The sequence below is a fragment of the Hyposmocoma kahamanoa genome, unplaced genomic scaffold (assembly GCF_003589595.1).
Source record: "Hyposmocoma kahamanoa isolate Upper Pololo Valley unplaced genomic scaffold, ASM358959v1 100021, whole genome shotgun sequence".
Taxonomy (NCBI): domain Eukaryota; kingdom Metazoa; phylum Arthropoda; class Insecta; order Lepidoptera; family Cosmopterigidae; genus Hyposmocoma; species Hyposmocoma kahamanoa.
The window spans coordinates 3551335-3567880 of record NW_020653200.1 but is presented as its reverse complement, the minus strand read 5'-3'; the positions used below and the strand labels follow the sequence as shown (position 1 = coordinate 3567880).

The window sequence follows — 16546 nt, the reverse complement described above, 5'->3', positions numbered from 1 at the left end:
GTTGCTAGAATTTTTTTTTGTTTAAATATTTTATATAGTCTTTTTAAGTTTATTTTATATTGAAATTCTAAATTTAAATGTACTTGTTTTTGGCGCCTTTTCTTGGTATTGTCACTACTGTTGCTATTTTGATTAATAGCGGTGTGTTTGTTAAATAAAATGTAAGTACATTTTCTTCGGTCTTGCTCACTCTTTAATAGCACCCACCCGAACCCCATTGAATCAGTCCTCTACACCTGGCACCTAAAGTTTTTTATTTATTTATTTTTCAGAGATAACAAACAATTGTACATGGTGTATTTACATTCAGTGTTGATTAATTAACCTACATACACGTACAATCAACAAAAATAGCGGGCTTTACACAGACACTCTAATCGCGCGTGATACAGCAATCTTGCGCGATTGAAAATTGCCTTTTACATGGACGCTCTTCCGTTGTAATAAAAACGGACACGAGCAATCGCGCGCGAAAGAACGTTAGCTTAAAAATTTTCAAACAGGTAATCGCGCCAGATTGTTCGTGCAAGCTTTCCCGCGCGCAATCCTGTACGCTCCAGACCACGGTGTCCGTCACGATGATGGCTGGACCAAACGAGATATACAAATCAAACTGTGCTCATTATTCACTACCTATTTTCTACGATTTAGTACCTTTTTTGACTTACCTTTGCACTAACGAAAACTTAAAGAAATAAAGTGGCCAGCCATTCTGACGTCAGGTTGGCTAGACGTTTACGTTTTACGTACACTTACGTTTTTCATGGTTCTAGCAATGTATAATTTACTTTTTTTATATAAATATTAACTAATTTTCTACCTAAACATACTTTTTTTCACTACTTTAGGAAGCTTCTATAAAAAATTATTTAAAATAATAATAAAACGACTTTGCAAAAGGTATCTTCTAAAAAGACAGTATATCTTCTGATATCAGATGTTAGAACTCAATTTCGCTTAAAATGTTAATTACGTTAGTTATGATAAGGAGGGCAGATTAGCTCACAACCCATTTTTACAAAAGACGAATTTACACAATATTATAACTTTTTACATGCATACATTTCTAAAAAAAAACGTTGTAACTACACAGCAAGCTACCTTCAAACTGTTCTGCACTACGGGCGACGTAATAATATGCGCGGGGTGCATCGCTTACTTTGGTGCATTCCCAACGCACTTCCGGCGAGAACTGGAGCAGAAATGGGTCAATGAGTGTCGTGAACTGGAAATACCATCTTCCGATTCGTTCGAGTAACGTATTCTTTATAATATTGTTAAATCGAAGTTAATGTCCCAATCTTGCATTTATTTTATTATTTATGCTCAAGCGACAGAAGAAACACTTAGTAAGACCACAGTTTTACAAACCATACAGTTCCGCAATGAATGTACTTGCGCAGAACAACAAAGGGGTACTCGAGGGGGGTCGGGCGGCGCCGGCCGCTGCGAGCAAACACGCTTAGTTTCCATGCCGAACACTAAGGGTTGAAGTGATTTAAAATATTTTTGAATACGTTGAGTGAGTTCTACTACAATCATTGTACGCATAATATAATGGTGCACATCTAGTCTGTGTACGGATTTCGACAAAACGAAATACGACAGGGATTTAAAATTTCATAGATTTTCCCGTGACGTGAGGTAATCTTTTCCTAAAATTTTGCAATACGTACCTACCTATATAATATTTGTGCATGAAAGTACATTCTAATTCCTACTCCGTAGAAATCAATGGAAACTGAAATAATTTTTTCAACTTATCGTAAGTCGTGAAAACCAAGTACGTTATGCAGATATTATTTAGGTTTTTCGTTATTATTAATTATTATGATTTAAGAAATAGTGCACACACGAACGCATTAGCGACTTCATGACATTTAAGAACTGGCAAATCATGTAGCCCTAAAGCTGCGGTGCTATTAAGTTTCTTTGTATGTGGAGTGTTAAAAATTCAAGATAATGAGTTACTTTAATAATATAATACAGAAAACATCAAAAAATAAAGTGTCACGTAAATATATATCTAGCTTTATAGCTAGACAAGTAATATTCAATAATTTATTTAACAATTTAATTATTATTTCTGTAATAATTATTGTTAATAATTGATTACTTTATAATATCGCACAAACTTCAAAGGCGTTGCGCTACTGTAGGGAAGATATTGTAATACTGTGGTAAAACCTTGCTTTTCGATTTATGAAGTGCTGCCACGGTTACAGCTACCTATTGAATAAGTGTACCCAATCTCGTTGAGCATAAAATTATAGTTGCACCATCGTCGTTAAGCCGCCGTGCTGCACATGGGGGCGATATTAAAAACACAGTACAAACTACATTGTTCTATAAGTGCTTTTGAAAATTTTAAGTTAACAAATATGGCCCCCATATGCAGCATTTTTGTTCGTAGCTGGTTACGAAAGATCAGTTACGATGGTGGACCAAAGGGCACGGCGGCTTAACGACGGTTTAAAAGGCGCTATATTCCAGAATATAACAAACATGTGGCGTAAAGCGTAATCATACGTACCGTATGTATACTCAGGTTATTTAGGGATAAGGCGCTATAAGCTAAGGCCCTATGCGCAGCATTATGTCGATGGAATTGTTTTGAATAAACTTACACATAAGCTAAGACCTTATACAGGCATGACCATGCTTGACTTATTATCACCGCTCTATAGATTTGATATATTCTGAAGCACTGATGTGGGTTGTAATTTGTTGAAATCTGTTATTTAATTTTTGCAGTTTAATAGCTCTAATGGCGGATTCATACACGGTACGAACGTGGAACTCCCAAGGCCTTCCGCGAGACGCTATTTCCACCGAAAATGGCATCCTTGTCACCAAAGCAGGCCGGTGGTCTCTCTCAATCGATCCTCAAGAACAAGTAATTATTTAACAGCGAACTTGACAACCAAAAATGTGCCAAAGAGTTTTTAATTATTGTAGGAAGACACATACTTTAGTTTTTTTTAATACCAGACAACATCAAATACGTTGCTCCGATCCCAAAGTCACTAAAGCACTTGTGCGACTGTATTACAAAGAACCAGACTCGAGACAAATGGAAAAGTTTCCTACATTGACCCGACCGGGGATCTTACCCGGACCATCAGGGTTGGCGACACCATGAAAACCTGATGTCGTCAGTATTTGTATGATTGAAATGGGACATGAATGAGAGATTTATAATTCATAAAGCAAACCAGCACTTTGATGCTACGTCATTGACTATAGTTGAAGAAATATTATTTGCAGCGATGAATATTATCTCTTGGAACTGCTCATCCCTTCCCTTCTCTCCAGTAATTTATTACTGTGTTGTAATAGAAGTTGTTGAAATAGTAAAAGAAGTGTAAGTAGGGTTTTTACTCTATTTACACTTCATTTATCCAAAGCGCACATGGACTTAATGATCTTGGATCATCGTACGAGTCATGGATGCATTAAATGCTTTTTCTGAATTCTAGTTTTGAATTTAATAATTTATTTAATCAACAGGCCGCTTTTTTAAAACCTGTAAGTACTTTGTAAAATACCGACTGCCGACTCTTTTCTTACTAATTCAACGAAGTTTATGAGGTTTAGAATTAAGTGCCAATGTATAAAAGTGTTTAAACTAGTTGTTTGTACTATACAGGTACGTGTGTTACCGAGACCGCTCACTCTTTTGTCCTATTGTATTCTAAAGATGAAGCGATAAAACGAATCGGTGCAAATGATATTTCGCCAACTATATATACAGCCACTGCGCCAACAGTACAACCAGGAAGAAGTACGAGTTGAAGTCATAACTGATTCTGTTTTGCTCCACAGGCCAATAGATGGATACGTAACATGGAAAAAGAAAATGGATTGCTAATTACAAAGCTGACCGACCCTGGATACCTGCGTGTTCTAGAAAATTGCATTCGACTGGGCTGGCCCATGCTCATTGAAGATTTGGGTGAGAATGTCGATGCCACTTTGTCGCCAGTACTTCTCAAACAAATATTCTTGCAGGTATGTATGACTTGTTAGTATACAGTGACCGTCAGGATGGCTGGTCGCCTGTCGCATCTGGCACTGAGGGTCGTATTCCAGAACTCTACTCAATGCTCAAGTCAGGACTTGAGGATGATTTCAAGCATTGGAAATACGACCCTAATGCCAAGCACTTGAGTATGATTTCTAGTGTATGAAATCACACTCTAGTCAGGACTTGAGTATTGAGTAGAGTTCTGGAATACGACCCTGAGTGTATATTCAAAAATTGCTACCTTTTCTAAATAATTGCTACCTTTGATGTATTCTGAGAAATTACAAAAAATAATTGACCAGCCATTCTGACGTCAGGATGGCTGGTCGCCACTTTATTCAGCATGAAGGGAACAGATTTTCCAGAAGTATGTATTACCAATAATTGGTACCTTCACGAATTAAATGTATACGCTTCTTATCTACATTAATTAAAAAATATAACCGATGGAAAATTTTACGAAGAAGTGCCTTAATAAATTAAAAAAGCAAAAGTTTTTAGTGCTTTATTGCCATAATACAAAGGCCAGAGGCCAGTACTTCTTCGTAAAATTTTCAATCGTTTATATATTTTAAGCTAATGTAGATAGGAAGCGTACACCTTTAATTCGTGAACCTAGCAAATAGGTAGCAATTATTGGTAATACTGGTACTGGAAAATTTGATTATTGGTTCTGGAAAATCTGCTCCCTTCATGCTGAACAAAGTGGCGATAAGCCATCCTGACGTCAGAATGGCTGGTCAATTATTTTTTTGATTTCTCAGAATATATCAAAGGTAGCAATTATTTATAAAAGGTAGCAAATGGGTACCAATTCTTGAATATACACTCAGTGCCCAGCCAGCCAGTGACAGGCGACCAGCCATCCTGACGGTCACTAGTATCTGATACTAATTGTAATGAATACTATGTTTCACTACCATGATATTAATTTATTTTTTGTGAAATTACTATTAGTTTGTTATAATTATTAACACACTCGATTGAACAGGCCTCTTTATGTCTATGGAATGGCACAGACGCGGGTTCGAGTCCTATTAGACCGAATAAGGAATTTTTCCTCGTGTTCGACCTTTGTATTAATAATTATAACAACTAATATATAATAAATAAATTTGTTAATACATACTTTGACGATTTTGACGACCTCTGTAGGCTAACGGTTTCCGGTATGGTCGCTGGATAGGGAGGTTTCGGATTCTATTTCCGGCAGGGCCCATTTGGGAAACACACTTTTCCTAATATCTAAACCGATAATTATGTACTTTAATACCATTTTAAATGTAGCTGAAATGAATATTGTAGCAAAAAAATCAATGTAGGTTACACCAACTTTGCACTTATTTGATTACCTCAATGAATACATTTTTTTTTTAATTTTGATTGTTGACAAATGTGATTGATTACTTAGGGCGTTAATAACATATATTAATTTAACACATATTTCTCTTGATGTAGAAAAATATTTATTACAAGTAGTAATTGTCGTAGGTAAGTACTTTAAAGAAAATGCCATATAGGCGTGATGGTAGCACTCATACATACCATATGTATTATTATATATCATACATACCGTACTTTTAGGAGGTTTTTTGTTCCTTTGTTTGACGAAATTTTCTCAGCATCTGCTCAGCCTTTAAGTTTATTTCAATTTAAATGTTTTTAATATGTAATATCTACTTGTATACTTCTTTATGAGGGCAATATTAAACATACAATTCGTCAGCTAAATTCGAAAACCTAGTAACCTCCATTAATCTGAACTTTTGAGTAGACTCAAAAAACTGAATCACTAGAAATAATTATATCCGTGGCTTGGCACAAGTGTCTAAGTCCAGATATTATAACAATCTATGATTATACCTTTATTTTACATCTAAAAGAGGGTGCACAAATACTTATACTATATATACTTTAAGCTTTAATTGCCCGATATTATTGAAAAACAAGAATTTTGTTCTGAAACGGTGTTACGAGATTTTCAAATGTAGCCGACAAATTGCAATAATTGTTCGTGTTGTGGTGGGGTCAAATCTAGGGTCGGCGGACTAAAGCACATAAGTGAAAAATCCAACATCATTCATTTAAACTAATACATCTACCGGCTAAAGCACATAAGTCAAATTCATTTGTTACTCCATAAATTTGGAACTTTATTCCAGGTGTCTTTTTCAAATTTATAATTCTCTTTGCATCTTCTAACACTATAAACAATGCGAAAAAATATATAATTATATATTAGCAAATGAAGCACTTTTTTGACTTATGTGCTTTGGTCCGCCAAGCCTAGAAATATTAAACAGTGTAAAAGGCGTGTTGACATTGTATTGAATTAATAGATTCGTGATTTTCAAAACTATCCGGATTTTGCATACAATCCCAAACTTCAGTCGTTTCACTGTACTTACTTATCCATTACATTTATATATTGGTTAAATGACTGATTATTTACTTTATCTTCGTTTCGTAGTTGGTACCTTATAGGCAATTAGAAAGCTTAAACACATAGGCACTAAGATTTCGTCATAGATACATCTTAAATTTTCACAGTCTTTTCCACTTCTATCCCTCAGGCTGGAAGGATGCTGATCCGGCTGGGTGACAGTGACATCGAATATGATACCAACTTCCGACTCTACCTCACAACCAAGTTGGCCAATCCTCACTACTTGCCTGAGATCTGTATACAAGTGACTTTAGTCAATTTTACCGTCACACTTTCCGGACTCGAAGATCAACTCTTAGCGTAAGTTACTAAACTGAACAGAAACATTTCCTAGCACTGTAGCAAGAGCAGTGCTAAAAACAGATAACAGATAACACTCCCATTACATTGTAGATTACAAGGGAGGCTCATTATTTGTTATTCACAATTTTATAGAACCATTGTCACATTTTCACTTGTTTAATTTAAATTTTTTTATCTGTATAAAGCACCTGTGTGTAGAAAGGAGCGATCCTTTATCAGTTGGCTGTCGTATGATAACAAACAACTTCATTAAAAAGGTATTTTGCATTCACGAACAAAATTTTAGGCTGTTTCACAGCTGTGCGTACGGCCCGTACGGACTGTCGGCCTGCGGGCCATCCGCATGCGTAGAATCCGCAGTGCTCCGAATCGAGTATTTAATTTAATGCGGATATACAGATACCTATAATGAACGCACGGGGCTGCTCGTGCGGAGCCACGCGGAGCGTATTCCGTACGGAGCAATCCGCGTCATTATAAAACGATGTTCTAACGCCTCACGTGTCACTCCGCTCCGATGCTCCGCACGTACGGTCCGCAAATAAATCCCCACTATTCCCCACTGCTCTGAAACCAGCCTTAAACTTAGAATCCGATTGACGTTCAAGGCACATATTATATGAATCTTTTTCGCGTAAGTCGAAATAAATATTTTTTGTTTAATGCTTTCTTTTCATGACATTCGATCACCAATGTAATCTTTTTGTTAAAAATTTGTTAAATTTCCTCTACGTTGTACAATTTGGGAAAACATGTTTCAAATTAGCGATGTGGTGCGATTGGAGAGGCCAGACTTGGAATCTATTCGAACAGAGCTGATAATCCGTATTAATACTGACAAGGGCACGTTATTGGAAATAGAGGACAAGATCTTAAGACTTTTATACGCCTCTTCCGGTAACATACTTGACGACGAAGAGCTAATTGATACATTAAATGAGAGTAAGGTATGGCATGAATTTCTTTCACTTTGACTTAATGTACTACTGTATGTAAAATGTTATTATTGTTGTTTCGGATTTTAAACTCGCATCTCCCAAGGCCTATAAGATTTATTTTACTTCTCCACTGTTATTTTGTAACGCTTTGAAAACGTGTTTTATATAGTTAACTAAATATGACTATATACTTTTCTGTTACACCCTGTAAACAATTAATCGGTTAATCACTTGTTTTTTTATTTAGGAAACATCAGAGATTATCAACGCTAGGTTAATAGAGACAGAGGCTACGGAAATAAGTATATCGGCAGCAAGAGAAAAATACCGCACTGTCGCTACACGCGGTGCGGTTCTTTACTTTGCAGTCGCACAGCTGGCCGATATTGATCCTATGTACCAATTCTCTTTGAAATACTTTAATCAGGTAAGGCAGAAAATAATCTGAATAGAAAAAAATTGTGCAAAAACATGGCGTCGCGCTGATCTATAGCAGATATATCTCACTTTTAATACAATAGTGTATTAACTCGAAAAATGTATTTTTTCACAATCGATGAAAAACTAATTACCCACTTCCCGTGAAAGATCATTAAAATTTATGTATGGGTTAAAGTTTATTACAGACATCTAAACAATTCAAATATCTAATTATTTCCACTAGCCAAATATAAAATAAATAGGAAAAAAATAAATTCATATTTTTGTGTATGGACTGCTTTTGTCCACAACTAGCTCACAAAAATTTTATCTCATTTTGAGTTAAGTAGACATATTTTAATTGTTTTTCACAATATTCTAACGACGATTTTATTGACGTGTAAAGAATCAAATTTTACGTTCAGCAATGGTATATTCTTAAATTGTTCATATTTTGAGTTGCAACACTATTGTAATAGCAGTGCGATGTTTTCATATTCATTTATTATTTTGCAGATATTTAATAATGTCATTGAAAAAAGCGAGAGAAGTGACGTATTGCAGACTAGACTGGATATACTCCATCGTGAAATTACACTATCGGTCTACCGGAACGTATCTCGAGGCCTTTTCGAAAGACATAAACTTGTTTTCAGCTTTCTGCTTAACATAGCCATATATTTAAATGATAAGTTGGTCTCTCCGATTCAATGGAACTTTATATTACGAGGAGCCTCTGGCACGAAAGTGGTAAGTTTCAATTCGTTTGAGAAAATGTACTACAATACATTATGTCTTTATTGAAATACATTAATAGTAGGAGCGCCTTGTAATTTTAGTAGCAGTAGACCTTACTTATTTCTGCCGCCAAGCAATAATGTAAGTATTACTGTGTTCTGGTTTGGAAGGGTAAGGGTGCTGGTGAAATTACAGGCACATGGGACTGGTCAACTTATGTCTCAGGGTGACGGGCACCGTGGCAGTGCCCCTAAGATCTTTGCGATTTAAAGCTCTGAGTGGCAGTGCAATTGTTAGGTATGGACAGGTGTGTCGCTTACCACCAGTCGCACGACTTGTTCGTCCCGTCACTTATATAAAAAACCGGTATTATATAAAAAAAAAATTTAAAAAAAATTGTCGCTTAGGGAGGAAAGGAGCATAATATTATGTATTTGGTTTGGCTTATAGCGTAAACGGTTAAACAAGATTCGTGTCCAGCAGATAGGACGTAAATAAATTGACAACTGTTACAATTAGACTTTGGAAAACTTATATTATAATGGATCTGTTTTAGGTCCCTCCGAAGAAACCTTTACTTGAAACAATGACCGACGCTATGTGGTTGATGACTTATCACTTGGAAGAGACAGATCCTTCATTCCAAGGCATTGCCAAGGACTGTTTCAAAAAAATACATATTTCGTTGGGATCGTTCACAGTGGTATGATCTTTTAATTTGAAGGAGAGCCAGGTGGATTCAAAACTGATGCTACAATTTACATTAATTATTTTTATCATATGTGCAATGATTTTTTTATAGGACATACACGTTGATAAAAGTAATGATACTCCTCCAGTCACAAACTGGGATGAGAAGTTGACGCCATTTGAAAAGTTAATGATAATAAAGTGTTTGAAAGAAGAAAAGTTAGTGTTCGCAATAGCTCAGTATGTTAAAATCAGTCTGGGCCAAGTGTTCATCGAAAGCCCCACAGTGCAACTTAACACTTTGTAAGTATTCTGTGGAAATGGTATGGTAGATGGCTTCACCAGTAGCACTTAATTATTTATTTTATCGGGGAAATAAAACATCGCATCACTTGCATGCCAGAAAATGCCCTTCAAATTGAAAAAAGAAGAGCGAATGTATGAATTTCCAGCCGACAATTACCTCGTAACCTAGATACCTCCTTACAGACTCTTTTAGGGCGGTCGTGCTTAGATGTAGATTGTTATAGTATATATGAATAACCGGTAATTTCTCGTCGAAATATTTATTACTTGGATTATGTTTGTGCTCGACAAATATAGGGATTTCACATAAGACAACTCAGTCGCTACGCCTTCCTACCGCTACTAAACCTTGAATAACTCCGAAGCTCGACATATTGTAAGCGGATTTCGCTTTGCTGCAGCACAGACATTTACAATATACAATTCATTCGCAAGCAAGTGCGCTTTAGGTAAACTTCAATTCTTTATTGTTATGCACTTTTGATTGAAACAAAAAATTCATTTGATACCACCCTAAATTGCACCTCCGGCTCTTTGAAGGTGGTAGTTTTTTATGATATGATGAACTATTATACATACTGAGCGCTCAGATTATTTTGAAGCTGACTGTACTAACCTGGAAATTGAGTACTTACTTTTGGTATTTTTGTAGTATACAAAATTGTAGGTAACCATCACGTTTACATATGAACGTGTATCACTCTACATATGTATATTAATATTCATAAATAACCTAGTCTCTAACAGGAAAATCCCTGTGCTTATGAGTACCAGATTACTGAAAACAATTCGGTGTTACTACTCTTACGGAATCTTTTGTTTATAAGTTATAAACTACGTCTGTGTCTTGCGTGTATAATGTCTGCATAGTTTCTGTATTTTTGCATGCGTTGTAATTGTTTTTGACAGTATACATTTTTAATCATTTTATGAATTTAATCAGTGCTAAATTTATTGAAGAGAATACAATTTGTTAGTAGTTATATTTAATCATTTTAACTTACTTCTATCTAATTCGAATTTCCTTAAAATATAATACCTTAATAATTAGGGGGAAGCGGGGCAGTTTGATACAGGGGGCACACTCATACACTATCTACGCATTACTCCAGACCTTCATACATAATATTAGTCGTGACAACACTAAAACGTGCCTTTGTACATGTGAGTAATAGACTTGCGGTGATGCCTCTCACCAGTTAACCGTTGTCGTTCTACAGGTCACAAAGTGTTTTCACAGCCGTTGACTAAAAAAATAAGCGACAGAAATACGAATGCTATTGCAGTTTTGTTCACTTTACAGGTTCTATGTCTTAATACAAGATAAATTTGTATATTCAAAACTAGAATTGCATTTGACTTTAGGGCAATATTAAAAATATATTTTTTTTAAATGTTTTTTTCTAAATTGGCCGGTAGTGTACTTTTGTAATAGTAGATGGGGCAGTTTAATACGTATCAAAGCGCCCCTACTAGATATTTTGTACGAAAAATGTGAAATTATTTTAACAAGTTATTATTTACATACAAACCAAAAATTTACAGAAATCAAAATCAATTCGGCAAGCAATTAAATACTGCGTGTACGCAGCATTTAATTGCTGCTTGTCGTAAAGACAGAGTGTACTCTTGTCTTTACGACAAGCAGCAATTAAATACGAAAATAAATATACACAATGTTTCTAATTTGCAGTACGAGAAATATTTGTATGACCTACATTTATTTCTCTCGTGAGTTTGGGTGTAATTTGTGGTTGTCTATGTGTGTGTCCATGGCACCCGCGACACAGGGTTTTCCTAGTGCGGGGCTATGTTGAGTGTGTGCGTTATTTCTACTTCCAAGACTACATTACAAAGTACACTTTTTACCATTGGAAAAACCCTAGAAAAAAGTCTTGATCTAGCAAGTGCTGGGGCTTCTATACCGTCATACCTTATGAACAGTTGATTATCTAGTAAGTTGATTATCAAGTAGTAGTAGGTAACCAGGAATGGCACACTTTGAGTCACACATCAAAGTGCCCCAAGCGATATATCAAAGTAACCCGTAGGTGGGGCAGAATTGGACAATTCCCATTTTTTGTTAAAAGCAAAATTTTTCAATTATTCAATGTTATTTATGAAAAAAAATTTCACTAGTAATGTTTTATTAGTTATATTATCAATTAGGCAGGGAAAATATTATTTATATTATGTTCATTTAGTAGCCCAAAATTAAAGTTAAAAATAAGTGGACGAATCTGCCCCACTTCCCGCTAAGTTGATGTATTGTTGGCATCAACGAATATTTAATGTCTGTGCGACTGGTACAATAATTAATACTAATACACTAACAGATTCGCACATGAAACCAAATACAGCTGTACCTCAAAATGGTCAAGTTGAGAAAAACACAATTTGAAACAAAAAATATATTGAATCTTATTCTGAATATAGTTATTACTGCGAATAATGTGATATTTAGTTACCCGTTTATAAACGAGAATATATATATTTATTGGTTTTATTTAGCAATTTTTTTCAAGTTTCAAATCGTCTTTTCTGAATTTCACAAATTTGAGTCACGACAGTATTTGATTTCATATGCGAGATATTACCACATTCTACACACTTAAATACCCCCAACAAGTATTAGAGACGAATCTCCTCCATTTTAATCACGATAATTATTATGAACCCTGCGACATTTACTACCACACAGAAGATATGTAACATGTAATCAAATATTACATTTTGAAGCGGCATTTATAAAAGCCTTATTTTGAAAAATCATACTTAGACATTTCACGAACAATGACATATTAATTAGATATGCGAAGAACTTATTCGCCTAAAAACACTTATTTAGTGTATTTTAGACCCTGTGAAAGTCTTACAATCATTGGTGTCACTTGAAAATTAATAGACAACTTTAGGATCCCAAGCATACTTAGTATTTTGCTCACCTAAAGCATTTAATAATTTCATATCTTCATCAGGAATCCTGAAATTCAATGTAATATTTTCCTTGATCCGTTCAGGATTAGTTGATTTTGGTATGACAGCTACATCTTGCTGTAAAGCCCAGACTAGCAAGACTTGGGCGCATGAGACGTCTAGCTTCTTCGCTATCTTCTTTACAACTGGGTGGTCGACAAGATCTGTATTTGAGCTTGATGTTCCTCCAAACGAGCAATAGGCCTGCACAACTATGTCCTTTTCCTTGCAATAATTTAGTAGTTCTGGTTGATGGTAGAAAGGGTGCCATTCTACCTGAAATCGAAAAGTATGTGTTAAGTGACAGTATGTCTCATGGAAGAAACAAAAAAAAAGTAAATTGAAATTGAAAAGAAGTGCACCTAGAAGACATTGGGATAGGTACCTGATTTACTGCAGGCATCACACTGTGATTGCTTGCTATTTCATCAAGATGTCTAATGGTGAAGTTGGAGACACCAATAGCATTGACACGTCCATCATCATAAAGTTCTTCTAGGCTTGCCCAGGTCATTTCTCGTATTTTCTGATTCCGAACATCTGATGCATTTAACCGAGCGACCCCAGGGAAGTGAATCAGAAATAGATCGACTTGATCAAGTCCCAAATTCTCTAAAGACTTTTGATAAGCTCTGTGTACAACATCTGAACCTCCATAATTAGATGGTGCTGAAAAAAGTGTTTTAAAAACCTTTTGTCTTTGTATTACTTACAAGATTACTATTGTTCTCATGCAACACGATTATTTTATAAGTAAATTATACATTTATTAATGGAAACTACTATACAAACCACTTCTAAAAGCAAAAGTGTAAAAATGCAAGTGAAGTCAAGCTGCTGTAAATTTTTACGATTTGCAATTGAAACATTAGGTATGTCCCAGTAATTCACCTGTTTTAATTCAACAGCACCATGCTACCACTACTTCTAACAATTGTAATCAAATTAGATAATGTTAGTACCCTTACAATAAAATTTATTATTACATAATTTTGTAGTCACAAAAATGTCGTCTCGATCCAATCCATACTTGGGGAGCAACACTCGGAATGCCTCCTTCAAATGGCTCTCATTATTATAGACAGCTGCAGTATCTATAAATCCAGCAATATTGCTTATTAAGTACTGTTATTTGCCAAAATCATCATATTCATTGATCAAATAACCCAATGGAAACACTTGACATACCAAAAAGCCTATATCCAGCATCCAAGGCGTACTCAACGACTTTCATAATGTCATCTCCCTTACGTATTCGATAAGTGCCAACTAGAAAAAGGTTTGAGTTGTTAATATCAAGCATTGACTTACATATCAAGTCTTTGTTTATCTCATATTAATTTGAACAAAGCAAACATTGTGTGAATTTTTGTAACGTACCTAATTATTAAGGTATTATATTTTAAGGAACTTCTAATTAGATAAAGTATAATTAAAATGATTAAATTATAACTACTAAAAAATTGCATTCTCTTTAAAAAATTTAGCATAGATTAAACTTATTAAAAATGTATTCTGTTACAACACATGCGTGAATATATAATAAAAATACTGAAACAATGCAGACACGCAAGACACAGACGTAGTTTATGGCGAGTTTATAACTTAAAAATAAAAGATTTTGTATGAGTAGTACCCCCAAGTTGTTTTCAGTAATCGGGTACTCATAAGCACAGGGATTTTCCTGTTTGAGATTGCTGAGGTTGCCCCCTATATCAAACTGCCTCGCTTCCCCCTAAGTACTTGAGCTATCCTAATGCTGTTTACATTATCAAGGTAAATGAAACCAATTTTTCATATAGCCCTAAATACTGTTTAATTTTTTATCACTCTAAAATAAAAAATAACATTTATAAAGTATATATAATGAGTATATGATGATTGATAACAAGATCAGTGAAAAAAGAAAAGTTGCAAAGTAATTATTAATGATGGCAAAGTGTTAAATGAAACTGAAGAAAACAGGGTTGAATTGTGTAAGGAATGATATATGACAGTAGTGGACAGTGACAAGAAGGATAAGTAACGGCTGAAGAAGAATTGTAGAAAAGTATGCATAGCAACTTACTCCCCACTGCTGGCATCTGCATGCCATTGTTTAAAGTAAATTTCATGTTTCCAAAAGATTGAGCCGTGGCGGCCGCCATTGCAATTCCTTTTGTTTTCTTAGCACGCTTCACTTTGAAACCTACAAATTTATATATTCAAATACCTTATTAAATTCTTACATTCACTAACGCAATATAAAATAAGTAATTAAGTCTCCTGTGGTGAAATCTAACTAACTTTGTTGTCGTACAAAAGTTTTTGCATTACCTACTATTATCTACAAAAGCGTTAATGTGGTATGATCAATCTCATGTTTCATTTGCAGATATATAAAAATACAGACTAAATAAAACAATATTCTTTTTTTTACCATTTCAGTTTTTCATACCAACACTAATTTGGCTTAAAAGGTATTTAAAGTGCGGAATTTTCTAATTTTGTGTAGCATGCAAATGAACTTTTAAGAAATAGTAGTGTTTGGACACATTGAAATAAAAACTTTTGTTAGCAGCCTTAACATTTCACCTTATAATTATGGATTACGATATTTATTTCTTAAAAGAATACAAATTCACTTTGCGAGAAATACAATGTGTCATAAAATTTCTACAGAAACTATGTGCTGACAAAATTTTGAAATGAGGGTATACAGATAAAATTACATGTTCTAAGGAAAAACAAAAAGTATTTTGGAAGCAGAACCCCATACTTCGATAAGGTGGTCAAGGCATGATTTGACCAATGAATTATATAATATAAATAACTAAATGTTTTCCATTAAGTATATGTTTTTGCATACAGTTTTAAAATTCTTTTTTTTTAACATTTAGTTGTGCCATGGAGCAAAACCCATGATAGATAATATGTTTTCCCAAATTCTTTCGACTTGATGTTTCCAAGTTAAACAGCTATATAATATAAAACCTAAATATTTTTCAGAGTTCACTCTACTTGTAGCTATGTTGTTAATAGTTAAAAGTGAACATTTGAGATTCTTTTGTTTTTGGCTGTGAATATCACAAAATTTGTCTTAGCTACATTTATGGTAAGTAAGTTACATTCGAATCATGTAAAAAGTTTTTAAATAATTTTGGGCTACTCTTCCTATTGATTCGATATTATCACTGTGGTACAATAAGCACGTGTCATCAGCAGATAATGTTCAGTCACCCTCGAAACCAATTTCGTGAACATTATTAAATCATAATTAATCATTATTTTACCTGTTGCAGTAGTTGACTTCTTAAGGAAATACTTTGTACTCACTATGTTGATACATACAAACTTTTGAACAATACACTTAGGTACCAGCACTTTATCTCGAGTCTTAAGTAACGCTAAAAATGTTTTATTGGGACACTTTGTTGAACTAATCCTGTAGGAGCTCGGGCAACAGTTGGTTTGGTATAAGAACGCTTAAAACGTAATAATTACGTTCTGTTTCCTCTTTAAAATGTTATAGCTCCATCGATGATTCCGCCAATGTCAAGTTAAGGAACACGGGTTTTTGCTCAAAATTTGACCGGTGAATTTCGACAGAATTCACTGAGAGGAGAATCTATAACAACAGAGAACTTACATGAATGCGCGCTTTCCACGGTACGATATCCAATCGAAGTTCGAAATTCGAATGAGAAAGAAAGTGGCGTCGCG

The 16546-nt window shown here is 34.7% G+C and overlaps 2 protein-coding genes across 5 annotated transcripts in view; one reads left to right on the top strand and one right to left on the bottom strand.

Annotated features, from left to right (window-relative positions):
* The window catches only part of LOC113240311 (dynein heavy chain 6, axonemal), a 75775-nt gene that overhangs the window by 47653 nt on the left and 11576 nt on the right, over positions 1 to 16546 (top strand). Inside the window, exons 48-56 of the mRNA XM_026477588.1 lie at positions 1094 to 1254; positions 2755 to 2896; positions 3826 to 4011; positions 6601 to 6773; positions 7543 to 7723; positions 7962 to 8141; positions 8651 to 8884; positions 9429 to 9575; positions 9675 to 9865. Coding sequence (XP_026333373.1) covers positions 1094 to 1254; positions 2755 to 2896; positions 3826 to 4011; positions 6601 to 6773; positions 7543 to 7723; positions 7962 to 8141; positions 8651 to 8884; positions 9429 to 9575; positions 9675 to 9865 — 1595 coding nt within the window. The remainder of the gene's footprint in view (positions 1 to 1093; positions 1255 to 2754; positions 2897 to 3825; positions 4012 to 6600; positions 6774 to 7542; positions 7724 to 7961; positions 8142 to 8650; positions 8885 to 9428; positions 9576 to 9674; positions 9866 to 16546) is intronic.
* On the bottom strand, positions 12299 to 16542 carry LOC113227679 (uncharacterized oxidoreductase YtbE-like). Of its 4 annotated transcripts, none has more exons than XM_026460835.1 (6): positions 16117 to 16245; positions 14913 to 15032; positions 14033 to 14113; positions 13813 to 13938; positions 13230 to 13513; positions 12299 to 13120 (listed from the first exon to the last, which is right to left on the bottom strand). In XM_026460835.1, the coding sequence occupies exons 2-6, from the start codon at positions 14989 to 14991 to the stop codon at positions 12767 to 12769; spliced, it is 924 nt and encodes a 307-aa protein (XP_026316620.1). In that variant the 5' UTR covers positions 14992 to 15032; positions 16117 to 16245; the 3' UTR covers positions 12299 to 12766. The 4 variants fall into 4 exon arrangements, with proteins under 4 accessions (XP_026316620.1, XP_026316472.1, XP_026316542.1 ...); XM_026460687.1 differs by lacking the exon at positions 16117 to 16245 and adding an exon at positions 16473 to 16542 and having other exon boundaries at positions 12300 to 13120; XM_026460757.1 differs by lacking the exon at positions 16117 to 16245 and adding an exon at positions 16255 to 16431 and having other exon boundaries at positions 12300 to 13120; positions 14913 to 15034.

What these genes read in the sequence shown, in the direction of transcription:
- LOC113227679 (XM_026460687.1), bottom strand. Translation starts at nt 14,991, where the DNA reads ATGGCGGCCGCCACGGCTCAATCTTTTGGAAACATGAAATTTACTTTA. An exon ending in TGCTGGATATAGGCTTTTTG is followed by an intron (nt 13,939 to 14,032) that starts GTATGTCAAGTG and finishes CTGGATTTATAG; the next exon opens with ATACTGCAGCTGTCTATAAT. An exon ending in ATGTAATAATAAATTTTATT is followed by an intron (nt 13,514 to 13,812) that starts GTAAGGGTACTA and finishes CACTTTTTTCAG; the next exon opens with CACCATCTAATTATGGAGGT.